Source organism: Dermacentor silvarum, chromosome 4 (assembly GCF_013339745.2).
Source record: "Dermacentor silvarum isolate Dsil-2018 chromosome 4, BIME_Dsil_1.4, whole genome shotgun sequence".
In the NCBI taxonomy this organism is placed as follows: Eukaryota; Metazoa; Arthropoda; class Arachnida; order Ixodida; family Ixodidae; genus Dermacentor; species Dermacentor silvarum.
In genome coordinates, this window is record NC_051157.2 from 16,226,001 (window position 1) to 16,253,995 (window position 27,995).

The 27,995-nt window shown below is 46.1% G+C and overlaps 1 protein-coding gene and 1 pseudogene across 1 annotated transcript; one reads left to right on the forward strand and one right to left on the reverse strand.

Moving 5' to 3' along the window:
- Positions 1–11,982: 11,982 nt before the first annotated feature.
- Positions 11,983–12,162, forward strand: LOC119451113 (U2 spliceosomal RNA; annotated as a pseudogene).
- Positions 12,163–24,754: 12,592 nt separating this feature from the next.
- LOC119448048 (DNA-binding protein RFX6-like) lies at positions 24,755–27,934 on the reverse strand. The gene is made up of 9 exons (XM_037711543.2): positions 27,828–27,934; positions 27,427–27,476; positions 27,243–27,337; positions 27,102–27,160; positions 26,890–27,022; positions 26,306–26,397; positions 26,008–26,131; positions 25,637–25,759; positions 24,755–24,860 (listed from the first exon to the last, which is right to left on the reverse strand). The coding sequence occupies exons 2-9, from the start codon at positions 27,471–27,473 to the stop codon at positions 24,799–24,801; spliced, it is 735 nt and encodes a 244-aa protein (XP_037567471.2). The 5' UTR covers positions 27,474–27,476; positions 27,828–27,934; the 3' UTR covers positions 24,755–24,798.
- Between the last annotated feature and the right edge of the window lie 61 nt (positions 27,935–27,995).

The window sequence follows — 27,995 nt, forward strand, 5'->3', positions numbered from 1 at the left end:
TTTGATCACCTGAGCTTCTTTAACGCGCATCTAAATCTTTTTCGCATTTCGGCCGTTATCGAAATGCGGCTGCCGCTACCGTTAGAGAACCCAGGACCTGGAGCTCAGCAGCGGGACACCGCAGCCACTCGGCTACTGCATGCGGCGGGCTGCTTCGGACTGCTATAGTGACATGGGTTTGGCGTCCATTAAAAGCATCCGCATTCAGAACGTTTCGATCTCTGTATGACTTGCGCCACTTGAGCTTTTTCACGATGTTGGTGTTCTAAAACGCTATAGCATCCTGTCTTTGCTAGCAACGCAATAGAAAGGCGGAAAACGACGATAGTGAATAGAAAGCATTCGTCATATACTCTGAATGACCTGGCGAAAAGACATCGCAAAAGTTTTAGGACGAGAAAATCTCACGCAAGAAGATTTCATAACCACAAGAAATGCCATCCCGAATTATTCGATAAAGCACCTAATCACAATTAACATTTAAAAACATTTAGAGCAATGACAATTTAAATGAATACTGCCCGACTCGCCCCCAAAAAATGTGCAAGCGCTCATTTTCTTTATTCATACAGCGCCGAAATGCCAGGAGACACCTTTACATCTCTACTAACAAAACAATTATAGGCATGTATACGTATCATTGAACAGGGCATACATTTCAAGAAACAAATGTCCACTTATTTTGCTTCTTATTTTACACAGATTGAAGTTCTTGTATCAACTAATAAAGGGGCATTATAAGATGGACATAACAAAGATCGTAGCCTTCTCCTCCGGATACGCTACTCGGCAAATACATAATTTCACTATAACTCCTTTTTCCTCACGCAGCAACTCTTTTAAGTATTCTTTTTTTCCGCGCACAATAGTGGACTGGCACCAGCTAAAAAATGACGTCGTCTCTGCGCCAACATTAACTTCTTTCTTATCATGTTTACTGTGACATTATTTTGTTTGTACCATGTTTGCAATGACAGTGTTTTACTTCTTTAGTGTAACGTTGCGGGTGCCCAACCTGTATGCTTTGTATTTATTCAAATAAGTTTTTCTTATTAAGCTGCGCATTTTCTGTACATACCAATGTATTAATTATGTTTGTACCACCCTGCTAAAATCACCGCACAGTGATTGCAGTATTTATAAAATAAAATAAAATAAAAATAAACACTAGACGCCATAAGACGCATTTACAAGGGCACCATATCTCAGAGGTGCGCGAGGACCGTAAACTTGATTTCTCGCTTTCCCAAAGAAACACTCCTTTTGGAGCCGCGTAATGCGTTCTTAATCGCGTGTCACCTCGGATAAGCGCTGCGATAGTCTGGACCGCAGACGAAACGACCTGGAAGAACTCGTCTGCTCAGTCGAGCATGAAGGTAATTTCGACTCGTGATATTGATTACTACTTCTTTCCGAGTATCCGGCGATATTTCTTGACGGTATGCAATAACTCAACACTTCACCTACGCTCAGCTACCATGGTAAAAGGTGCCGTCGGTTAAGTACAAATGCGCTCTAAAAAAAAAAAAAAAAAAAACGAAAAAAAAACGCGCATTTTGCCCGAAAGGCGAACCATCAATTGCGATAGCAAATTTACTAGTAGAGTATACGGACTAAGAATAGTAGTTTTATGGGCTGCATAAACTTGGACACATTTGCTTACTAACTGAATTAACAAGCATGGTGTCAGCGCGCTCAAGCACACATGAATAGATCACACTCGACGACCGCAGACAAGCAGTGTCAAAACGCTGGCGTGTGCAAGCACGGCAAGTGCAGTGACCGAAGGTTCGCGCTCAAGCACACATGAATAGATCACACTCGACGACCGCAGACAAGCAGTGTCAAAACGCTGGCGTGTGCAAGCACGGCAAGTGCAGTGACCGAAGGTTCGTGCTGTCTGTCGCTTCAACGGAAACTGAGCGGCGAAAGCACAGCGCATACAAAGGTCAGAGCCGTGTGGGGATCGCTTTCAAGATACGGTGCGCGCGACAGCCCTCAGCCGCGGGCGAAAGCACAGCGCATACAAAGGTCAGAGCCGTGTGGGGATCGCTTTCAAGATACGGTGCGCGCGACAGCCCTCAGCCGCGCAAAGTACGCAGTTGCTGGCAGAGTAGAAGCCGCGCATCCTTCCTCTCGCGCTGCCTTCCCGCTTTCTTCCTTTCGGGTGGGAGATTGAGTCGCTAGTTCCCCTTGCGCCCGGTCGCAAGATGCGCATTTAGCGCGGCCGGGATTGAACCCACGACCTCGACCTTAGCAGCGCAACACCACTGTCACTGCATGGGCTACCGTGACGGGTAACACGCGAAAACGGCGGGTGGATGGCGAAGCCCGATTGAAGTTCGTGCAGCAGCTTCCCGTGACGTCATATATTTAGACAGCATCTCTACCTGTGTAGATAAAATGTTTATCCGTAAAGAAGGAATACACTGTATTCTAAACGGGCCAGAAACTCAAGTCATATGAAGTATGCAGGCTTCTTTCCTGCGTTAATACTGCGCAAATACGAGCAAATAGTTTTAAGACCCATGACGCTCCACTGGCGTACATGTACTGCTGTTTGTGCGCGACATTAAAGAAAAGGATTAAATTTATCTTCTTCGCTGGTAATTAACATTATGCCGCCGTATAAATGAACACACACTTTTAATTTACTACTTCACCTGGTTTAAACTGATTTGGTGTATTTCTTTAGCATCTTTTAAAGGTAATTCTGGTATGAAATTCGGACGACTAACGTCTCTTTTTTTTTTCCTTGCAAGAGCGAGAGGCGATGAGTTTAACGGTACCTGGAGGGGTTAGCCTGGCAACCGGCTTGGCATGCTATTTAAGGTGAGATATTAAGGGATGAAGAGAAAGGGAGCAAGAAACAAAACAAATCAAAACAAAAAGCGATACACGCACATTCACACATTAGTTAAATTAATAACACAGCCATTTGTGGATGTTATTAATTTTTCGCGTAGGTATCCTTCCGTTAGCGATATTGTTTCTTTTGCTGCGACAGCAATTAGAAGCTTGAAAGTGGGTTTGCAGTGTTCATTCATCCATCCGTCCTCAGTCATCTTGAAGTCGTCGAATGCAAAGAGAAACAAAAATGTGTCCACAACCGCTTCTGGGAGTTGAACCCGTACACCTGCAGCAAAGTGCAGTTGGCGGCAACGCTAAGTGCATGGGAATCTAGCTGTGCACGTTTTCGTGGCCCATTAAGCCTTCTGCGAACGGTGGCGCCTGTGCAAATATTTCGGGGAACACAGCGGGGCATTACTGTCGGGGACGGAGACAACGTTGTTTGCATCGCAATGAAGAAGTTTTTCTCCAGGAGATGGCACTGTCCGCCGCGAGATCTTCGCTGCTCTCGCAGTAAAAATGAGTTCATTGACAGGGGAATCACTGGAGTCATGGCTGATTTCTTCCTTCGCTCGATTTCGGTCGCTTTGGCATTGATAGGGCACATTAGCCAATCGCATACCAGAGAAAACAGAAACAAAGAAAGAAAATAAGGAAAGAAAGAAAACGTTGCATTGTTGTGGACGACCTACATAAAAGGGGCAATACACCGATAGCATTATCTTTCGACGTCCACTCGTTGGACTTGTGAACTTGGCTTCAACGTGGGAGAGAAAAACAGAGGACACGTGCGCAAACATTAGCGCAGACGTTGCCCCTGGAAGTGCGCGACGATACCAGGCGGATTCCCGGTGCGCCGGCGCTGACTCACACGTGCGCACACCCCCCACTGTATAGCGTATGCGTGATCGCGAGAACCAGCGTCCACCGCAAAACGGCGCAGCACCGCATCGCGGGCGCGTGACTGGAATTCAGTTCGCGTTCACTCGTGACCCCTGGCGATCGTCTCCGCGGCGGCGTTCGGCGTGTGTATACCGGTTGATGATGCTCGCTTTGGTTACAAGAACCCGCTAACAAGTGGGCCTCTATGGTAATGTGGCTCTTCTGGCGACTGCAGCTGCTGGTGCGGCCGGTTCGCGATAACGCCTTCGGGAAAGCACGGCGGCGGTCCGTGCCTTTTGTCTGCGTGGGGTAACCTGGCGGCAGCCGGGGCTCGTTTGCAACTGCGAGCGCCGAAAGCAAGAAACAAAGCGAGTTGCTCAGCATCTTCTTCGCTGCCCGCCCTCCCGTATAACTCCTTCCACTGCGTTCCTTCTCTGGGACGCTGCGTACAGACAGCGTGTGTGCGTATGCAGAGAGCCGTGATGAAGTATGGTGGCCAGTTATTTATGCAAATGAACTCGGCCAAGAAGCCGAAACGAGGCTTCGCAGGGACTGTCCAGATTAGCAAGACCCCTCCCGTAAGATATTTGATTCGTTTATTTATGCTTCCCCCCAGCCCCTTTTAAAGGCCTCCACGGAGGGCTACATTACGTATATCGTTTCACCCAGTCCCGCATTCCCCACTGCAGCCATGCCATCTTTCGGGGGTGGCGCACCGCGTACAAGTGTAGTACACAACACACACACACACACACACTCGCGGACGCGGTGAGCTCTCTAATTGCTGGGTGTCCGGCCGTGTGCGCGCGCTCTTCGGACTGGCTCGCCGGCCACACACACAAAAGCGATGGCTCTTCTTCGCGCGGATGAGAAGCGCTGATACGCTTGCACTGTGGCGGCGTGCCTCGGCTCTCTCGCTCGCATTTATCATCGCAACCCGTTGGTTCGTTCACCGGCAAGTGGTTCGCTTACGCTGAGTACGGCCGACGGTGGCCCGATGCCAATGCAACCCCCCCGTCCCTAATCCAGTTGCCCACGCATTCCGCGCGGCAGTGCTGCGTTTATATAGCAACGCAATTGGTTTGCGCACCCAAATTTCCGTTACGATTAGCGATGTTCTCGAACATCGCGCATCACACGGTTCCCAAGTGGCGTGCTGCGGTAACGCGTTAATGCTGTGGCAATAGACGAGTCCTTCGGCGAGCCGCGTCCTAATAGAGTGGCGTGATAGCGAGGGATAACGGGCACGCCGAAAGCGGGTCGCAGAAAAACTGCGCTTGCTTGCTTGCTTGCTTGCTTGTTCGTACGAGGCAATCATTCTCGTGTTTGGCAAGAAACATAAAAAAAAGAAAGTTGCCTGAACGCCTCAACGCGAGTTTAACAGTAGAGAATTTGGAGCGTCTTGTAGTCTGAAGGCAGGATGATGGTTCACTGAGCGCTTATACCGCTACAGGTGCCGATACCTCATTGGCAGGAGCGAAGAATGCACGTTGGAAAACAAATGATGTGAAGAGTGTGTCCACAGTTAAAGAAGCCGTCAAACAGAGCCGCAGCATCCATCCGCTGGTCCTGAAGGCCTTCCGCGTTCGAGGATATAGGTCGAACGACGGCGCGCATGCTTTCCATTCAGGGCACCACCGTCCAACATCGGCGGGTGGCCAGTAAAATGTTTACGACGCGGCAGAACGCAGTCTCACTTGTCCTTGTTTGTCCATGCACGTTCGAGGATTACGTGGGACGTGTAAACATGCCGCATAAAAGGGTCATGCACGACGTGTGTGTATGCACAGACATTTCATGGCTTGGTAGCTGGGAGGGGAGAGCTCTTGAAGATGTGTGGCCACCACTAGACAAAAATAAAAAAACAAGAAAAATAAAATAGAAAATAAGACATGCACCATGCAAACTGCCTGGCCCCAAAATCAGATGCAACACACACACACACACACACATGAGAGTTCACGTCATGTTCAGCCTCTTTTCACGTCAGCGACAGTCTTGATAAGCGCCGCCCGCGGCTCGACCACCATACATACATACATACATACATACATACATACATACATACATACATACATACATACATACATACATACATACATACATACATACATACATACATACATACATACATACATGCATACATACATGCATACATGCATACATGCATACATACATACATACATACATACATACATACATACATACATACATACATACATGCATACATGCATACATACATACATACATACATACATACATACATACATACATACATACATACATACATGCATACATACATACATACATACATACATACATACATACATACATACATACATGCATACATACATACATACATACATACATACATACATACATACATACATACATACATACATACATACATACATACATACATACATACATACATACATACATACATACATACATACGCTACCTACCAATCGACACATGCCGCACGCGTCCATGTGTCCAATAATTCTGATGTGCATGCCTATATTCGCGGACATGGGCATACATGCTGACATTTATGCACATCGAGGTCGATGACCTGTGCAGATTGTTCCCGAGGATAAAATCGCTACACCAGTGGAGCTGCATATTTTCAATATGCCGAAAAGTACCAAATGTACCGCATGAAACAAGTTACTCACAAAGTCTTCCTCACTTACACTACAATTATAATAGAAGGAGATGACAGCCAACGCCTCGGCGCTTGTTTGAAGGCTCCATTAACCGACGGAGCGTGTAGCGCGTGACAGAACCGGATACTTTTGAGGCAAGCCCGCCTGACTTCCCGGAAGTCGATCGATCAGGGGAAAAAAATAAGCGGCTGTGCAATCAAGCAGCTTTTAAGGGGTTCGCGTTTTATGCAGCGTGCGACCTATATCTCGGCGCCGCACAGATAATAAAGCGTGTAATAGCGGGGCCCTCCGTGCGGCTTTAAAACTCTGCACGGTTCTTTGCTGCCCGAGTTGATGTAGATGGAGTTGATAGATACATATTGATAATGCAGCCGTTGCCCAGGTGCAAGCGCGTGCGGTTCGTGTAGCAGAATGTCATTAACGATCCTCTATCTTTATTGACCGAACAGAGTGCTTAAGAATCTGTCGCTGACGTGAAAAGCGGCTGATCATGCCGGGAAATCACAGGCACGAGTATTTGAGAAGGAAAGCACATGCAGACCCGCCGCGGTATATATACCTTAGTGACTACGGCGTTGCGCTGCCGAGTTCGAGGTCGCTGGTTTGATGCAGGACGCGTTTGCGGCGATATGCAAAAACGCTCGAGTACTTATAATTAGGTGCACGTTCAATTAGCCCACGTGTGAAAAGAATCCCGAGTCCCCACTATACGGTGTACCTGATAATCAGATCGTAGTTCTGTCACGTCAAACCCCAGAATCTGCTTCTTTGGTGTCACCAGTGGCAAATGGAGATTAAGATTTCTAAAGCTAAGGCCATGGGGTTCACGAGAGCAGATATATCCTGGGGGCGAGCTGCGACGCGATTCAAAGAATCGCTGTTCAAAAAGTATCCACATTTAAATATCTCGGAGTTCACTTTCTGTCTGATTTATCTTGAACGAGCACATTAATACCATAACCATAGTAAGGCATCCAAAACAATCGGCTTCATTAAACGTAACTTCTACTTGGCCAACTGTGCTTCTAAACCACTAGCATACGCTAGACTTGTTCGTTCTAATGTAGAATACGCATCCATTGTTTGGAATCTGCATCAAACATATCTGGTCGATCCACTCGAAGCAATACAGAATAAATCAGCAAGAATTAAAAAGAAATGCTCGCGCTACCACAGTGTTATAGATACCAAGGAATCACTTTCATTGCCCTCCTTCAAAATCGCAGACTAATAACACTGTTATCACATTTTCAAGCACTTTATTATAATGAATTCTTGTTCCGCGAATCTCACATCAATGCAGCTCATTGTATTTTTCAGCGTTTAGATCACCCATTTAAAGTACAACGCTTTTTTTTTTTTTGCACGCACTAATGTGAATCGTCATTCACCACTACGTTTGGCAATAAACTATTGAATAAGCTATCACGGGGCATTGTATCTGTCATTACTCATGATGTTTTTGTTAATGATATCGAGTTGAAGCTTTTCCTAAATGTCTCTATTTAAGTGTTCGGAACTTACTTGCAAAAGGTGTTTTTTTTTCTGTGTGTAATTTGGCACATCACTGTATCTTACTGATGTTCTTTTTTTTTCTTTTTTTTCACGTTTGTTATTGTAACTGACGAAAGCATACATACGTCTCGAGTTCTGATGGACACACCGTTTTTGGATACGTTTAATCTTGTATCAGCGCAATTTTGTTTCTCTTTGCTTAACAGGCAACTTGCTCTGGTTAAATTTGTTAGTCTCTAGAGCAATATGATGTGAACAAAAGTGCGATGGCGTCACCTATACAGCATGTAGAAGAATAAGAAAATGTCAAGGTACATATTTGTTGGCGACGGTTTCTGCTCATTTACACTAGCGCAAATTACATACACAATAAATGTTTTCTGTGAAATGGCTGGGGTGAAACGGAGCTCGGAATGTAGCCCTGCGGATTCAGTTAAACCGCCTCGCGACAGTTGGCTTGCATCTAAATCTAAATATACAGGCGTTTTTACATTCAAATGCCGTCAGAATGAAGCTGTAGTGGCCTGGAACAACCCGTGACCTTGCCCTCAGCAGTTAGCGGCAGGACACCGCAGCTGGTGGAGCTGGCGCGTCGAGGCAAGTTAGGGAGTAAACTTACACCAACCTGCTCATTAGTGTCCATTTAATTTTTTCTTTGTTGGCGTAGTGATTCCTGGTGCACACCTGGGACATCGAAGAACCGCTTCCTTACATTTATGCTTTTCTCACACCTTAGGCGCGCACTTTTGGTCCAGTGGAGTGTCTTGGCCACTTCACGAGCCGCTTCCAGCTGGCGCTGAAGGCGAGTACGCGCTGCATGCAGACCAGACGATGGCTCTTTGAGAATTTATTCATCCCCATCTCGTAGAGGAGAGAAAGGTGAGGTAGGCGCTGCGACTGAGTCGTACGCGCTAATCGCATTCCTGCGTATGTGCCCACTTCAGTGTAGCCCCGTATGAGCCAGGAAATGAGTTTTTCTACCCGAAAAAGAAGGTGCTCGGACCGCGTGAACTCTTAAGCGTGTGTACACGAAGGAAAATAAAAGTCAGCGCACACCGACAGCCCAGCAGCGGCTGTCAAGGAAAAGAGAACCATTTCAGCCTCGTCTGGCGCCGCGGTTGACTGCCCCTGTCGCGCGAGCGACACCTAACGATGTCGTCTTCCGAGACGAGACACAGGGTTTATTTTCATGCGCTCCGTCGCCTTGAAAAACGGTGCAGCGCTGTTGAAGCAATGGCAAACTATACCTGCAGTCACAGAGGATCGAACTCACCCCAGATTACCAGATCACCACACTACTGGACAATGTGCACATCCACCTCCATGTCGTCTTCCAAGAAGAAGCAGACAGCACCACAGACCACGCAACCGTGCCTTTGAAGCGCTTCTAGAAGTGATCGATGATGAGGGTGATAAGTATGCAGTAAACGTCTGTCGAAACTCCCCAGAAAAGAAAGTTGGTGACTGCTGGCAGAATGGCGCTGCCTTTTAAGGCCACCAAAGGGACCACCAGAACAAACGCAGCTGAACACTTTCGAGTTTCTTTCTGCCCGCGTGTAGTGCATCTGTACGTCCCTGTTTGGCCTGACTGCTTCAAAGGAAGCTGGCTTAGTACCTATTTCTTATTTTCAATAGTTATCGCTTGGGCACGCTTTCACAATGCTGCACAGTACTAGTGAGGTTATCTTCGGTCAACGGAGTTGACGTCTCGGAAAATAAAAAAATAAAAAATAAAAAGAAGTACTCGCTCTGCTTGGAACGTCCGCCTTAGCTTTGCCATCGGATGAGTGTGGCTTGCTTGCTTGCTTGCTTGCTTGCTTGCTTGCTTGCTTACTTACTTCTTTGGCGCCGTGACGCTCCTCGAGAGGACACTGACGCCGATAATGGTACGAACCTAATGAGCCGTATTGTTCACACCGGCAGCAGCGGACGCGCGCACTACGAAGAAAAGTTGGCTGTATACCCGCGCGGAAACGATCGCTGGCGGTCAGCCTCGTTTCACGCACAGAGTGTATGTAACTCTATGGTTTCACGGACGAGACGAGCAGGGCCTGGCCATTTCTGCATGGTGCCGTGATGGCTCTTGGCGGGGACGTGGTGCTGGCTTTCGGCTCTTCAACACGCCAACGGTGCTGAACGGACACTCGGGCGAAGCGAATAGAGGTCTGCATGCGCAAGGCTGCGCGTGAAAAAAAGCCTCTGACACAACGACAGCAATAACAACAAACGGCGGCTACAACAACCACAGCAACAACTACGGTATCTATAGCCAAGAGCAACAACAATTAAGATAGTCTTGTGGGCGCGCCCAGCCTCGAAGACACCGGTCGTACATATGCGACAAAGCTGTTTATTACGAGAGGGTAAGCTGGAAAGCTGGGCGGCCATAGAGGCGGCTGCTCCAAAGGCACACCTATCCGTATAAATGTAAAGAAAATATGTTGTAGAGATGCACTGAAATTAGTCATAAGCGCCAACGAGAACAGCTATAGCTGAATCGTGAAAAAGACAGCGGAATGACCATGATGCATGACAACATTAACATCACGATGGCTGGGACGTCGTGGACATGGGACTGAATCCTGAACAGGAACAGAATAAATTTTGCTTACTGCCCTGGTCTTTATATAATGTCCGCCGGTGCCGCCGTTTGAATCCCAATATCCTATGCGAGAGAATTACAAACTCTCATTGTACCGCGAGGATTCGAACTTACGACCAACTAGTTGATTGCCAGTGCCCAGGATTCTACCTTTCAGTCACTCTTCCAATGCTTACAGCAGTGAAGAATACTGATTCTGGAGAGCGCGATCGCGCCATCAGCTGCCATGACGGTCGCTCAACATCTGCCTACTGGATAGCCAGAGCTGGCGTCCGCGCCCTTCGTGTTATGGCACATCGCCACCGCAGTTGCGCAGGCGGTCATCAATTAAAATTTCTTCTTCTACATGTAACGACTATTATTGATGATGATGAGGATGTCCCTTCTGAACATGGTTTTTATTCACTATGGGGGGTGGGCCAGGAATCGGGTGGTTGTATGCAGGTAATGAATTCAGAAAAATGATTGAGCGCGTGTGCTTCGTCTTTTTCATTCTTCTTCTAGCGCTCGGTTTCTTCTCATATTTACTGGATGGCACTGACGTCATCTTGTTTTATTTAAGGTTAGCGTGAAGCTTATTAATGGGGTGGCCCAAATATATATTCGAGAGAAGCTGAACGAATCCAGCAGTAAGAAACTAAAGGGTTGTTTTAGTATAAGTCAGCGGCTCAGTCCGGATAGGTAAGGGGAGGAAAAGAGCCCAGTCTTTTACACTTCACCGCTGGGAGGCACAGCTTCCACAAACAAGTACAACTCACACTTCTTTTACATCTCGAAAGGAGATTGCTCACTCTCACCTGCGAATGTTCACTCCAACAAACACCACACGAAACAGTCCAAGGCTTACCGCGCACTATATTTCGCCAGCTATCGCGTTACTACTTCGTGTTACGGGCAAAATCGTAAATGTTTTTCTGGGACCTTTTGTGCCATATAGATGTTATGATTAAAATGACAATGAGATGTGCGATAGGGCCCATAAAGTCAAGACGAAGTACTTTTAGCATCTATCGCTGTAAAAACATACCTTAAAATATTCAGTGTCATTCCACTCTGTGAAGGTGGGTGACCAGCGGAGCTGTGTATGTGGGGATTGACCGTTGCTCCGGTGAAACGTTCCATGTTTGTGGGATAGGGGCCACATGGACGGTTCGTATTTCTTTCCGCCTCGCGGTCCTGGCGAGCAGCCCGCTTACGCTTGGCGTCCGCGGCACGCTCATCGTCGGTGGTCTCCTTCCGCCGCCGCCACGCCCATTCCATTTTCTGTTCACGCCGTCGTTCTTCGTAGGCACGCTGTTCTTCTTCAGACCGTACAACACGCGGCCTACCCATTTCACAGTCAGAGCAGAACTGAGGAAAGGAGCCTACGTAGAGGATGACGACAGGAGACAGAAGACACTCAGATTGACAGACACTAGTTTGAATACGCGGGATGGCGTACACATGTATGGTGGGAACGTAGACATGGCCGACGCGGGTCAAATTGTAGTATCTGTTCTTATCAGCTTAATATCTGATACGGCTTGTATTTTGACCCAAGATATTAAACTTATTTTGGCAAGTTGGCGGAGTGCTTGAAGCCTGCTTCACCTCCGCCGCGGGTCGGTCCGGTATTGCACTATCTTCGGGATCGGCTCACGTTTTTGGTCTATGCACATCGATCCGCTGGAAACTAGCCATATACAGCTTCGATGTAAAAGTAATGTGAGTAAAATCAAAAATGAAAACGCTAAACACTAAGACAAGAATTTCCGCACACATAACAAGCCTATGTATACAATACATAGGCTATATACACATACATAGGCGTATACATACATACATACATACATACATACATACATACATACATACATACATACATACATACATACATACATACATACATACATACATACATACATGCATGCATACAACACGAACTTCTTTAGAGCATTGTTTGTTGGGTTTTCTTTCGTTATTATCATTTGCTTTTTTTGCTACTAATATACTATTATGCCATCCACTGTTATGCTGCCAACAATTGCACAATTCTGTTGTAGTTTCTAACCGAGGGTCCCGTTTTCAGTATTAATACTTTGGAACCCTCGTCTGAATATAGATTTATGTACCTATGTTTTGCGCACGAATAAACTTCAACTTCCACTCACAGTAGATGCAAATATGGAAAGCTTGAAGCGCATGTACATTGTGCACGTGGGTGCGATGAAGGCAAGGCCGTTCTCGCTCTTTTTGTCAAAACAGAACCACTGTGACTCGGTTGAATCACGTTGAAAACTGGAGATGATGATTTTGCCGGGATGCCTATCGTGTCTACGTGTGTCTAATGATGCCTGATTCTTACAGTGATGCGCGATAATAGGTGCCTATCGTGTCTAGTTCTATACATAAGAGCGGAAAGAAGGGACGAGCACATGTTGGATGCAGACAGTGCACTAAAACCACTTTACGGTTTCAATGCGATGTTCCATGCATACCCGAATGAGGCCGTTTTACTAAATTTCATTCGGTGCTATGTCCACCCTAATAAATCCGCTTCCTTGCACGACTCAGTTACATGGCAGGGCGAGAATTCAACGCAGAAAGAAAAAGGAAAATAAAAAGAACTGGAAGACTTGAATTGACGTACACGCAAATGACGTGATGTAAACAAGTTTACAGCAGTGTTCACTCATCAAAAGTGGTTCACTGTTGTGCTCCTTATTATTGTCATATAGGGAGACATCGTATGTATAAATGTTTGCGCATGCTAACGTGCCCTGGGTTTTTCTAGTGCTATTTCCTAGAAATATTTTTTTTTCAGGAGTGAGTGTCTGCAGGACAATACTACTTCTAACATCTCTATGTGGGCTATAATAGCGCTAAACTGCCTACTAAATGTTTTACGATTTCCACAGTAGGATTGACTTGAATGATTTCATTTATGGCAGAGCGATGTGAAGACACTGCTACGTAAATTTACGGCGCAACCCCTAAGCTCTGTCACATTGCCAGCCCAGGTACACTACATAGGGTGTCCCAGCCAAGCTGCTCAACGAAAAAAAAAGAAAGAAAAAACAACAACCATTAAAAAAAACATTAAAAACATGGTGCAAGATACAATTTTAAGACCTACGGTGTTTGGTCGTCACAAGTATTTCGACCAAACACTATAGGTTTTAAGATCTTTTCTTGCACCATGTTTTTAAATGTTTTTTTTTTTTCGTTGGACAGATTGGCTAACGTTAGCTGGGACACGCGGTATATCGCACACCCTGTCCTGACAGGAAGCTTGTGCCTGCATGGCCGAGTGGCCTTTATATTTAGAACGGGGTGTACTTACATACCCGACGGCTTGGTGTGTTGCCTCAGTACACACCTGCGTCTTGACATTAACGCGTGTCCATTCAAACTATTTGTGCTTGGTTCAGATTCGCGAGTCATTCAGAACCCCGTCGTTGCAGGTCGTGACGATTTCGAATGAACGATACAAAGGTCTGCAGAGCGCCTTGCATACTGTATTTATCCTATGTGTTTGCGATTGACGAGTGCTCCAATTCATGCGTGTGCAATGAATATAGGTACAGTCAGAGTGTCAACAAAATTGAAGGGTGCGAAAATTCACACTTCGAGCTGGCATATTCAGTGCCAGAGTCCGCTTCAACAGGCTGCGCTCGAAGGCAGCAAAAAGCTGTTTGTTGTAACAGCTCATCCGCTGCTGCTCGTTCGTTTCTGACTCAAGAAAACGGATACAATGCCCAAGCGCTCGACTCATTGATGCAGACATGGTGATCGGCATTCGCGTCATGCAAGAAAGGCAACACAAGTCCCAGGCTCCATCATCCATAAATAACGTGCGGGATGTTTTGCTCCAAGCTATGCCTTCCCGCACACTGGGATGACCTTTCAGGAATAGATAGAGCTTTGAAAACAAGTGTACCACCATTAATAGCTTGCCAATCATTCCCACTCTTCCATTTGCTTGACTAAAGTAGGCACTCCGATATTAATTGGCACAAGTTCTTCTAAATCAACTTTTGAGGTCAGCGCAAATCTTGGACTGCAGATGAAAAACTACATACTTCGATGCATGAATACGGTTCGCCGTTCTCGAAGGTACCAAAATGATGCGCCTTCATAGCCCGGTTCCTTAACCCAGAAATACAGGAGATGAAGCGGGCAAATATATAACATAAACACTGAATCTATAATTTCTCAATGCACGTGAGGTAAAGAACACTGTGGTGCATCAAAACCCCACACGGTGAAGTGTGCTGAGGCAACGGGCAGTGGGAGGGAAATGCTTCAATATGGAACGTTTGAGAAGGGAGCTATTTAAACCAATGCCTGAAAATGTTGACCATCGATGCTACAGAGCACGGAATGGTGCACTCATTGAGGTCGCATATTGAGAGTCCGGGTAAATTTCACAGTGACGAGTAAGTAATCCTGCTACGCTAATTGTGTTCTTGTTGAGAGCGGTCCATGTATACGGAAACGGTGTCGAGAGCCACCTAGCACATGGAGTAGTTGAGACGTATAGAGGTTAATTAAACACGAGTACTATCCCGAGTATCAAACGACGTTAGGAGAAGTCTAACCTGAATGATGACAATCAGTCATTCGTTTGAAAATCCTCTAATCGAACCTGGTCATGCGTCTGCTGCCCTTGCGAGCAACAAACTGTCTCCACTGTACCTGCGGTGTGCAGAACTTACCTTACAAGCTTACACGGCGGCTTTGCGGTGTATGCTGGGCGTCGTCACACCAGTCTTCACACCCGTACAGGCAGATTAGTGTCGGTGCACTTCATTACTGCATGATGGATGCGCTAAGACATTGTGCGCAGGAGGAGGGTATACGTACTATACTGGCGTACTACCTCACCCTAGGCGCAAGTTGGAATCAACTATAGGGCAAAACAGGGGTAATTGGAGATCGCTGGGAGAGGCCTTTGTCCTGCAGTCGACATAAAAATAGGTTGCTGCTGCTGCTTATGATGATGATGATCATCACCTCTCCTTATAGACAAGCGGACTGTCCAGAAAAGTGACGACGCCACTACGTCCAGACATTAAAAGGAAGAAAAAAAAAAAACAGGTTGAGGATCGAGCTGTCGGGCGCTTCGCCATTTTAAATCTCCCTCTATCTCTCTAACCTTCAGCACCCGAGATTACACCCACACTAAGAGTGATAAACGTTCTCAGCTCCTCACTTTACAAAGCGCATGTCTGATGTGGACTTCGCATTATACGACCTGCGTTGTTCTCGATCAATGCTCAAAAGGCGAAGGGAAGCAAGCAGTAGCTCACGCACAGCCATCCGTCCTCACATTCGGGTCAAAGTCTTTTTCCAGGGCAGTGGTTACTCATTAGCTTCCGCGCAAAACAACCCAGACGAGCTTGCCAGGCAGCAGCGAGCAAAGCACTAACGACAGAGCCTGTTGTCGGTTGTGGTTGCCTCCTCTCAAATCGACCGCGATGGATGGCACAGACTGCCTGGACGGGTTGTTCTGAGGCAGGGCCCCACGTGCCTATGGCCGAACAAAGCAAGAGCCCGGACAAACTGCTTCTTTCAAAAACGTCTCGACGACGACGCCGACTTGCCGACGCAAGACTCGAAGCAACACGTTCCGCGCCACTGCGCAACTCTGCCGCGTGCATCGATAATTTGCGCACCGTGGCCAATTCACTAAATGTACGGAAGCGCCGGACGCGGCCCGTCGACCAGGCTATCGGCCGACGAAACGACCGAGTGACGCCTCTTGTTTCCGGGTTTCGTTATTGACTTCGTTTCTTCGCTTCTCTCCTCTAGCATGCAAAACAGATTGCGCCTCCAGGACAGGAAGACCTCCACAGCCATGCACTGCCTGAAAAGCAAGTTAAAGCGGCACACAACCGCTCCAAGCCAGAACTAGAAAAGAGGCGTTGCTTCTTTCTCGCGTTTTTCTTTCCATTTATCTCGCGTTGGGGTTTTGTTCGCGTCTCCCTGAAGCAACACGTGTCCTGGGGGTTGCTGTTTTTTCCTCACTATGAGAATTGGCTGCGCTCGGTAATGTCTTTACGCGGTGGGTCTTCGACTGCCTTTCTCACGTTTGCTTCCTCCTGACGCTAGCTGCATGCAGTACAGGCAGAAACTGCCAGGCACACTCAACATAACGCTTAAGTCTTTTAATTTTAACAGGGAAGTTGAAATTGTATTCTCGCTGCATGCAGAGTTATGGGAAAGCTCACACGAGAGGTCTCCCTAGCATTACTTGCAGTTAAGGCATGTATAGGGGGGTCAGTCATGCAAAATTCTTTTGTTCCTTCCTTGCCTCTTCTTTACTAACCCAGGACACCACCGCATGTCCAAGTTTCACGAGTGCTTGATCGCAATGAAACGCGCGCGCGCGCGCACGCACACACACCCAAATAACACAATACGCAAAAGACTAACCTGTTTCCTCGAACGTATAAATCTATACCCTCAGACAGATGAATGGATCTTGACAAAACCGGTCCTCTGTCAACTTCGTGGTAGCCTTCTCGTCAACTAAAAAAAAAAAAAAATTCCCATGGACGCCCTACCAGTCGCCGTTCTTCGTGATATCAAGGCAGCATTTGACTGTGTTGCACCATGTCCTGGTAGTGGTTGACTTTGGTAGAAAGCTTACACGCGGGTTGCAGACTATCTGCAAGGGCTGCGCAGCTGCTCACGCACACTTGAAACTGCCCAACTGCGTATGACGCTATTAAGAAGGGCGCGCCTCAGTGAGCGGTGCTCAGCCCTTTATTGTTAAATCTTACCCTTATCCACAATAAAGAAAAGTTGCCCCGTGGTGTTCTAATCACGATGTATGCAGACAAAATCTGCATTTGAAGCGCGCCACCTTCACGTTACACCACAGAGCAGCGGCTACAGAACGCGCGGGTCATCATCTCCCTTCAGTATTTCGCACACAAAGCCTGCAACTATCAAGGTAAATAATGCCGTCGTTACTTTTATATGAAGAAAATTAAAAGAGACCTATTTATACGCGGCGGCTGCGCTCTTCCCAAAATTTTCTTGCAGTGATGATTCACAGCAGGCATGTCTTGGTCAGCGCAGGTGAACCTGCTCTGTGGGTAAACATCTTAGTAATATCGCAAGTGTTAAGATACATGATTGTATTACGTTTCAGCAGCGATTACCGCTGAATGGTGCTCCTCCAAAAGCTTACATGGGCAGTGTTCAACTCCACAGTCTACTGATGCTGCAGCGAATATCGTTCACCTTGTCCTGCCAAGTGGATTGTTCAGCCTTGGAACAGCGGCGGAAGCTATATGTTCATGTCTTGACGCCTTATAGGCCCTCAAGAAACATTGCGCTATTATTCACATTATTATAAATATTGCGCCATCATTCCCATTATACACATTATTCAACTTAGGAAGCATTGTTTCGTGCACATATCACTAAACACTGGCCCAACTCTACCTTTGGGCATACTTATTGGTTAGCGCGAAAACAACTGAAGACATAAGAACTAGAAGGACGCAGGACGAGCGCTGACCAGTAAGTATGCATCCTTTCCAACTCGCCCATCTTTCTACCTTACTGCAATTTGTAGCTTTGGGCATGTCGCCCGAGGAATATTGATCTGCCCCCATTATTTCCCGCATGCATTAGCTCGCGCCTCTGAATTTTCCGCTTTGGACACTCTCCTCCATACGAGTCGAGTTACGCATTCCTGGTATCAGCATGAAGAAAATCATGCCTGAAGCAGGGACTCTACAAATCGTACTGGGTCACATCATCAAAGAATGCTATCTTCACCGATGGGTCGAGTTCACCATCGATGGGTCGAGTTCATCATCGTGTGCTAGGAAGCCGTGCTTCTCTTACCGTCTTCAATGGTTAACATCGAGCGCATCAGCTAGACTTTATTTTTTTTAATACCTGACACAGCCCAACTGGGGCATAGAATAAGAACGGGAGGGGGGGGGGGGGGGTGATGCATGAAAGTTGTACATAGCAATCATCAGTGAAAACACCTAATGTAAAGAAAGTAAACAATATAAGTGTAGCATAATCAACTGACGTAAAAGCGAACAATAAACTTAAACAGCAAATACACCAGTTTGCATACAATGAAGATACCATAACACTACAAAGAAGCCTATCTTAAGTACACACATGCTCACATACACACACACAAAAAAATAATCTCATCTGGCGCAAATACGGTATAAGAGAAGTCGTTCTTTACATCCATCGGCAAACTCATGGAGGTCAACATCATCAGGACGCCAACAACACACACCGAAATCTTCATGGACTGAAGAGCGGCCCTAACAGAGCACGTGTAATAGGAACCAGGCTTGCAACCAACACCCATCTGACCAGACATATTGACTATATGTCACACATATTGTTGTACAGTCTAGCGTTCAGAGGCCAAATGACTTTCTATTTTAGTAGAACAGGCTCTGGTTCCCAAGTGTCGCAAGAGCTGGAAAGCATACGCCGTCGACTACCGTTAATTGAACCCAATCGTGGGACCGAAATATTTGGTCGAATTATTTGAAAAGTCGAATTAACAAACGGTGGCCAAATGAACGAATTCAAATTTTATTGCGTGAAGTAGACTGTTATGTCTTCGTTTTGTTTCGTTTTCGTGAAGCACGACTCAACCAGTATGCGGCAAAGAGCGCCGACATGTTTAAACGCTGCCTCAACGTTGGACTCTCACGTTGCTGACAGTGTCGTCGTCGGAGAGTGACCCGCAAACCTCAGCACTGTCGTCGGCGCTCACAAAATCATCAAAAGACATAAGCAGTAGGGGGCTGTCTAGTGAATTCATTGTGTTTTCAAGGTAACCACCGGTGGGGGTCAGCGGGGGTCGTATTAACCGAAAAGGCATGCTTTCGCGTTCTAGCTAAACTAGTTATGTCATAGCAATCTATGGATTCTCGCCCGGGCCGCTTAGTGCGTTCGGATTAAGCAATATATACTTGTAGGTTGAGGACGCACGTACGAAAAAACGATACTTTATTTCCTACGTTTCGGCCGGGGTCCAGCCTTCGTCAGGGAATGCCGGACCCCGGCCGAAACGTAGGAAATAAAGTATCGTTTTTTTCGTACGTGCGCCTGTTTGCCCCTTGATGCCCATCTCCGTATTCCGAGAAAGCTTCATAAACGTGTGCAGCAGTACTGATGAGTGTAACAACAGCAGCATTAAAAAAAATGTTGCAATATTTATTCCGTAGAACGTTTGCGGCATATATACATGTATGTTCATTGGAATAACAAAAGCAGGCAATGCATAATGCGCAATGAATTTCTTTCTGCTCACAGCTACGATAACAATGTGCGTTTCAGCGTCGCAAGCAGATTCAACTACACAACGTGCATAATCATGACAATTACTTTGATAAAACTTTTTGTATTTTTTTTTTCATTTCATGTCCTTAGAACCAGAAGAACAGTGCGGCACGACTGGATGAGAGATTTGTGTAGAGTGGCATTGATTCCTGATCACACCATGCAATTTAAGCAAGAACAGTGTGTGTGTGTGTGTGTCTAACAAAAGATCAAAATCTCCACTTGTAGTTTTTGTTGGATACATTATTTCTGGCAGGTTCTGGCAGAAGGCACGTGATCTTTTGTGCTCCAAAGATGACGTCATTCTTCCCTCTCTATGACATCATCATCATCATCGTCATCGTCATCATCATCAGCCTTTATTTATGTACACTGCAGGACCTCCAGTTACCCCTGTCTTGCGCTAGCTGATTCCAATTCTACGACATACTAATCCGAAATTTGATTCTCTGCGGCAGCGTCGATAAGAATGAAGCAAAGCTTGCAGTTGAACATAAAGCTACATTGAGAGTTTTGGAGCCAGCTGCTTGCTCTCCTCGTGTCGAGAAAGTGGTCTAATGAGAAGCCCACTTGAGTCACCAGTCAATGACATTCCTGTTAGCACATTGTCTAGGTGGTGTTGATCAGACTGGCAACGAGAACCAAAACAGAAAACATTTTGACCAAATATTTACTAGGTGCCAGCCAACTCTCGGCCTCACAGTGAACTTGCGTCATTTCCTGAGGTCATAAATACCATCATCATTTACAAGCTAAGAAAACAAACCTGAGAACGAGGCGCACAATGCTACAGCGCCATTGTCAATACAATTAATACGGTCTTGTTAATTGCCAGCTTACCGAATATTCCCGCGGCGAAGTTAGTTCCGAAGGCAAAATATTGAGAAGCTTTAATTTGCGGGACTATTAATAATTCACTGATGTATAAAAGTTCGTGTCGTTGTGCTAGTGCTGGGAGCGATATGTCGGAAGTCGCAACATTTAAACCATTTATTGATATTTATCAATTATCTTTCTACGCGCAACGGGCAAGACCTAACTGGATTTAGCAAAGGAGCGCACCTTTGGGCCAATACTACGTGCATTTAGTCTCATGAATATAACCCCAAATACCAAACGATAGAACAGCAGGCTCATTCCCCTCAAGTAAATTATAATCATGATGCAGTTATGCTCAGTGTTGGCTGCAGCAAACATCATCAGACGCAGTCAGCGAGGGAGTAACAACGGGGCAAATACAAATAAGGGCTTCGTCGCGATTGCTTGAAATGTGTCCATCACGACCAGTTGCAGTACGCGACGGGACCATAATATCGTGTGAGAGCGCTGCAGCGAGAAGGTCCGTCATCTGGCGCTCGAAATGATATCGAGGATCGAATGTTATCTGGGAAAGCCACATTTCTTTCGTACTTTCCGGTGAGCCAAACAACGGACAACTTCATCGTTTTATAACAGAAGTTCGGCAACTTAATTCTGTTAGTGTGGCTGGTACAAAATAAACGAAGGTATTTCACGGCATTATCGCAGCAGTCCATGACATTTGTGCTGAGCCATTGTACTTGGACGTCAGTGCACATGCCCGCAATAGACATGCTTGCTGCGCTAATGCGCGAAGTGCGATGGCGCAAACGAGACAGTCTTTGGAGGGACCGCCAGTAGTTTGTGCGCAGGCGCGAGTACAAGCGGGTGCGAGAGAGAAAATCTAGGGGCTTTTGCTCCTTGAATATCTGACTTTGCCTAGGTACTACGCCGGAGAACTTTCTTTGGTGACGCGCGCCGACAGCGGCCGCTGTATCAGCTCCTCCTCCCCTATCCACCTGCGACTGTTGGCTTGCGCTGGCCCTTTTTTATTTCGTTCTTTTGGATCTCTCTTCATTGAGGAGAATGTGTGAGAAAGGGTGCTGCCGAAGGACGGGAAAAGGCAGACTGCTGTCACCTGCCAGACTTGTAGGAACAACTGTGGCCGCTGTTAAGGGATCGATGCTATTCCTAAATAAACGCATCACTTTTTTCATGATCCAAATATAATCTCACTATCAGAAAGGGAGCAGTCTACCTGACTGGAGCAGTATTTCTTTATTTGGGGTGTTGCTACGCTGCGCTTTGCAACACCCTAACGACCACCGCTTCGCGTCGGCGCCCGGCACCGCGGCTTCCGACGCGGCAGCGGGGCACAAACGAGAGCAGTATCCGCTTGCGCAGACAGAGCCACCTACAGGGTGCTAAATGTGTTTCAACACGTAGAAGTGCTTTCGTTCACGCGAATCTCCTGAACGGTGCAGTATGCACTGATAACCAATACATGAGCACGGAGTGCTTTGGAATTAAAGTTATCCAATTCGTCGTCAATCTCACAGGTTCAATGATCCCCTCGTGACTATCGCGCGATTTCCTATGTTACCGTTGGAACAAAAAAAAAACGCAACCAACTCACCAGAACCATCCAGGAGCACAAGAGCAAAATTTGTGCACGGCGCCGTCAACGCAAACGCACTTGCCGGCTAGCCAAGGGACAAACGCATACAAAACGAGCAAAGGAAGTTCGCTGTGGTATGTAGGCAAAGTCAGATATTCAAGGAGCAAAAGCCCCCAGCTTTTCTCTCTCGCACCCGCTTGTACTCGCGCCTGCGCACAAACTACTGGCGGTTCCTCTGAAGAGCGCCTCGTATGGCGCAATCGCTGGAAAGAATTATAGCACGAAAAAACTCAAATAAATTAAGAAAAGCATACATAATCAGCATTGTGTTCTAGATAAACAAAATTTAAACCCCAGACAGTACCCTATAAATAAGCAGCATACTTCAAATCGCGAGTATTGACTCGTAACGAAATGATGGCGCAAATGACTTCGGCTGGCGCCAACGTTCCTTGCCTCAGTGTGCGCGTATTGTGGTGGCATCGGACGGCACGCAAGAGAAACAACACTGCGCTGCTTGTAGCCTCCAAGATAAACGCGCGCCGACCCGCTTCCTGCGCGATCCCGGACGCTTCAGCGCCGCGTGCGCCACCACTACATCACAAAACAAGGCACCTTCTGGATTTTGAGAGGGCCAACGCCAACAAGGAGCTACGCACGCCACCAATCTCAGAGGACAGGTGCCGCACGCACGGTGTGGTATCAAGGTTAGCCACGCGTTGGCGGTGACGTCGCGGCACTCGCGCATCACCGCAGGTACTCGACAACCTTCACTCCTGTGAGCAGTTGTGTTTCAGGCGTCTAGGAATCTAATTTCAAAAGAAGGCACTTAGTTAAGGAGTCGGAGTTATTGCTTGTTACACCGAGGCGAGGTGAAAATTGACCATTTCTTAGCAAGAAAAACCAATTGTGAGTGGAATATAAATAATGAAAAGCGCAACTTCAGTATGAATGTCCCTACTGGAAGTCCAGATGTTGCATCTGTAAATGTCAATCATCACTGTCACGAAACCGTTCGGTGCCACGTGATGATAAGGTTCATCGTGTTGAATTACGATTTTTTTTTTCAGGCTCGATACTGTACGTATCCAAAGTAAAATAATGCAGGCATGAACAAACTTTGTTCTGTCATATAAGTTAGCTGTGTGCAGTATTGCGCAGCGTTTGATTTTTGAACAATCGAGGAACGCAAGTACGCCGTAAATGCATTGTCGCTCAATTTTGGCTACAGCTGTTGCAGGAATGCATGCCATTAACAGGCTAATTATATATAATTAACCAGTAGAGGACTTGAAGTGGCTGCACTCAGAGACAATAGGGGTGTCTGGTGAAATGTCATGTCGGTAATACAGTCCAACCTCGACTTAACGAAGCCCCATTTTACGAAACTGTCGGTTTAACAAAGTGATTGTGATTCCCCGACACATACTTATGGAATATAATGCGCTGAAAGCACTGAAGAAATGAAATGAACTAAACTTCTTAACTGCTTTAAGAATGTTTGAGGGTGGATATGGGTGAAATATGGGTAAGCCGAGTGTCATATCACGTGACGGGCACTTATTCAAAAGGTTTGCCGCTCCCATGACGGAGCTTAAGACGCACTGAACGGGGTCGCTGTCTAAGTGTTTTAGATTTAACGAAGTACTCAATTTCAAGAAATATTTCTCATGTCCCATCGACTTTGTTTAATCGAGGCTTACTGTAGCGAAATCGTAGAACATGGCGCAATGTATCAAAAGCCCGCCCTGGTTGTTTAGTTGCTATGGTGTTTCGATGCTAAGCACGAGGTGGTGGAATCGAATCCCGGTCACGGCGCCGCATTTCGATGGGGTCGAAATGCGAAAACACCAGTGTACTTAGATTAAGCTGCATGTTAAAGAAACCAAAGTGGTCCAAATTATTCCTGCATCCCACACTACGGCGTGCCTCATAATCAGATGGTGGTTTGGGCACGTAAAACGCCATAATTTAATTTACTTAATCTAATGTAAAAATATTGCGGTTCAAATGCAGTAGTGAAGTTTCTTATTTTTTTATTGCTTGTTTCATTTCTTTTTCTACTTAGCACGACACCAGGTTTTTGTTCGATCCTGTACATCCAACTAAATTAGCCTTTATGCGGAATCACAATTGTTTACTCGGGTGTCTTAACTTCCGTGCTCGACACAAGCACACGATAGAGACTTTGTGGACATATATGTGCAAGTTGACATTAAGCGGAAGAAATGGAGCTGGGCAGGCCATGTAATGCGTAGGATGGATAACCGATGGACCATTAGGGTTACAGAATGGATACCAAGAGAAGGGAAGCGCAGTCGAGGATGGCAGAAAACTAGGTGGAGTGATGAAGTTAGGAAATTTGCAGGCGAAAGTTGGAATCAGCTAGCGCAAGACAGGGATAATTGGAGATCACAGGGAGATGCCTTCGTTCTGCATTGGACATAAATATAGGCGGATGATGATGATGATGATGTAGGTGTGCAAGTACCTTTATTTGTACCAGCAACACTGCTGACAAGAACTTGCTGGGTACGAATTCAGCATGTGCGTTGAAGACTCAGAGCTGCGTATGAAGTTGCCATTCTTGTGCGTACAGCATCTGTAGCAGCGGCGAACACATTGAAAAGTAACATTAAGACCGGCACATCCCACAGGGAAGCTGTCTGAAGCACTCTTCTATTAACAAGAACCCGCAGAGTGCGGGTAAATATTGCATCCAAGCAGTGGCGCATCCAGGATCTTTGCCGAGGGGAGGGGGGCAAGCACTTTGCATAATATGCAATTTCCTTGCTTTAGCCAGAGGAATCCAACAACAAATAAAATGTCTAATAAGTATAATTATATAATGACACCAAGGATGATGACGATGTTTATTTCTTCAGCGTTTTACTCAAAGTAATTTAAGAGTGAATAAATAAATACAAGACAGTGATAGAGTGTTTTTGTTTATCAGGACAATTTGACATCAAGCCACCTCCTGAATTGTAATGACAATGTGAACAGAGCACTGAAGGTGCACGTTGGACACGCGCGGCTGGACGCGTGGGAGGGGTTCGGGTAACACCCCCCCCCCCCCCCCCCTCTCCCTGTCGGTGCGCCACTGCATCCAAGAACCTCGAGTTTCTGCCTAGAAAATCGTCAGAGAAGCAGCTCGCTCCTCAATTAGGAAAATTGGGTAATCATGTGAATAAGAGAATGTTCTTGCGACTAAATATAACATCTGTTAGGCATTATCAACGACGAAATGTTACTGTCTTGTGCCTGTACTTTCGTGTATCTTGTCGATGCTACTCTGAAGACCCTGCGAATGCAAATTTGCCTGTTCTAAATGTTTAAAAATGACCAACGGTGACACATTAAGCCGTTCAATCTTACCTGGATCTTTGGTGCATGTTAGCAGCTTCTCTTGCCTTTGCAGTCTGGCTTCTTTACTAACGGACGTCTCGAACGCGAGTAGCATGTACTCCTCTATCATGACGCGTAACATGTGGACATGGCCTGAAAATACAGGCATTTTGGAGCATGGGTAAATCGCGGCGCCAACATTTACATTATTGCGCACAAGCTGCAATGTGATAACCAGATCAGACATAATGCTCAACTCATAAACCCGGCACTGTGCGCGCGTGAACTGCTCAGCGGTAAAACGTCATTTCTTCTGCTGAATGTGCGTGTACTAAACAAGATAGAAGTGGTTGGATATCTCACAGTGAAAAATGCAAAGTAATTGAACTTCAACCACTTACCGAAGCTCTGAGCCCTGGACAGGGTCAAATGCCTCATGATGGCTGAGAAAAGCAGCATCCAGGAGAGCATGAAATCTCTGTATACATTGCTTCGACTATGTATGGTGCCACTGTGTCCTGTTTCCTGTTGGGGACACCAGAAAGAGAAAATACACACGCCTTGGCAATTCAGCAACCAAACCCAGAAGAAAAAAAAAAAGCGTGACATTATAACGGCAAACGGGACTTGTCATTTGCAGGAGATTATTTATTACCAGAGTTATGAGTTACAAACGTGAAGACAGAAGTGTTAACGCACCGTAACGACATTGTCGAGAGCCATGTCCATCCATTCCGTCAGGTCTTCAACTGAGGCGTGCTTCTTCAAGAGCGAGAGCAACTCAGCAACTCCTGCAATGTGACAACCTCTCGTCAACGTTCGACGTAGCCCAGCCACGAGCTGTGGTGGTTCTATTTAATTCGTCTATAGATTACTCTAATTAGGAATCTATGGCACTGTGTTGCATGACGTATACGAAAGCACGAAGCTCGGAATAGAAAGCGTAGATCTAACAAAAGCCCCGTAATAAAACAGAAGCATTTTCTAAAGACGTCTAGAGGGGACTCAACACAAGTTAACATGCAACAGAGACTTTTAGATAGAGGTGTCCTTTCCTTTTTCTTTTTTGCTTAAGCTATGCTAATGCTTGGTTGCAGTGCTCAGCTTTACCGTTGTTCGTGGATAAGGCGACTTCAAGTTTGTGCGGACGCTTCCGACATTTTTTTTTTTTTTTTTTTTTACTGTTGGTATTTCATCAACACATTACTACATCCCAGTTTTCCTTTTTCATGGATGCAATGAGATAACAAATACATTTTCACATAGACGATACAGTGTCTTACCTAGGGCTGACGCCGTTCTGCCGTTTTGAAGACAGGCGAAGGCTTCTTCGACGGTTTCATCCATGACAAGCTTGCTCAAATCTTCCAACATGCGCTGGGTGTAGCAGGCGTTCGATAGCACGCTTCGGCATGACTGAAAGGTGAAAAAAAATGACCATTTACATAGTTACAAACAATGCTATTATGGTGTCCCGAAAAAAATGACAGCTCACCTGCGCCAGCTTTGTAAACGACATCTCCCGCCTGAAAACCTTGGTCCATTCCTGAAGCACTACGCAGAAGAACAGGCAATAACAGGCACTTTCTTAAGCAGATAAACAGATTTGTCATGCGTTGACTGCAACGGCACTTACCTTGAATCTTTGTTTGCCGCAATAGCGAAGCTGGAATAACACTGCGGAGCCAGTCGGGAAGCTGGCTTGTAAAAAGGCTGAGTTCCTGTTGAAAACTAATAATTAATCAAAGAAAGCAATACGATCACAGCGTTAACCTTCCATCTGTGTGTTTTTTCGTGGCCTGAATTCGCAAGGACAATACCTTTGCGGTAGTTCCTGGATCTCTCTGGGAGTCAGAATCTCCTGCATCGCCTGCATTTAGAAAAGCAAGCAGCTTTTCGATTTTATTATAACATTTTTCACGTTTACTAGTTTCTAACTTGTTTCAGACATGTGTAATTTTTGACATGTCCTTCTTTACCACATAATAAACCTATGCGTTGTTTAAGAAATAAACTTCATATTTTGTGCGATATCTCGTCTTATTTTGTGTCGTTTGTTTGTGTGAAAGGTGCTTTCAAAGCTGGCGCATGAGCTAACGAGAAATTATGCACGTTTTCGGGTTGGTCACTTGTCAAGGGTATTGTGTTCACAATGAAGCATGCTACATTTTTGTTTTCAGTTAGTTTCTTAACATTCGTAGGAATGATTCGGAAGGCTTACCGCGTAGAGATAGTCGTCCCACACAGAGATAATGTCACACACAGTGGTGCTATGAGTAATGGCAAGAACGCTTCCTGAAGGCTGCTCCAGAAGTGAAGTACCATATCTTGAACCTTGAACAGACAGGCAAAATGTGTAGCTTACTCACAGAACCATTGCCAAACTCTA

Coding starts and splice junctions, on each gene's coding strand:
- LOC119448048 (XM_037711543.2), bottom strand. CDS start 27,473: ATGCAGGAGATTCTGACTCCCAGAGAGATCCAGGAACTACCGCAAAG. Junction 27,161..27,242: donor GCGGCAAACAAAGATTCAAG/GTAAGTGCCGTT, acceptor TCTTCTGCGTAG/TGCTTCAGGAATGGACCAAG. Junction 27,023..27,101: donor CGTTTACAAAGCTGGCGCAG/GTGAGCTGTCAT, acceptor TTCACCTTTCAG/TCATGCCGAAGCGTGCTATC.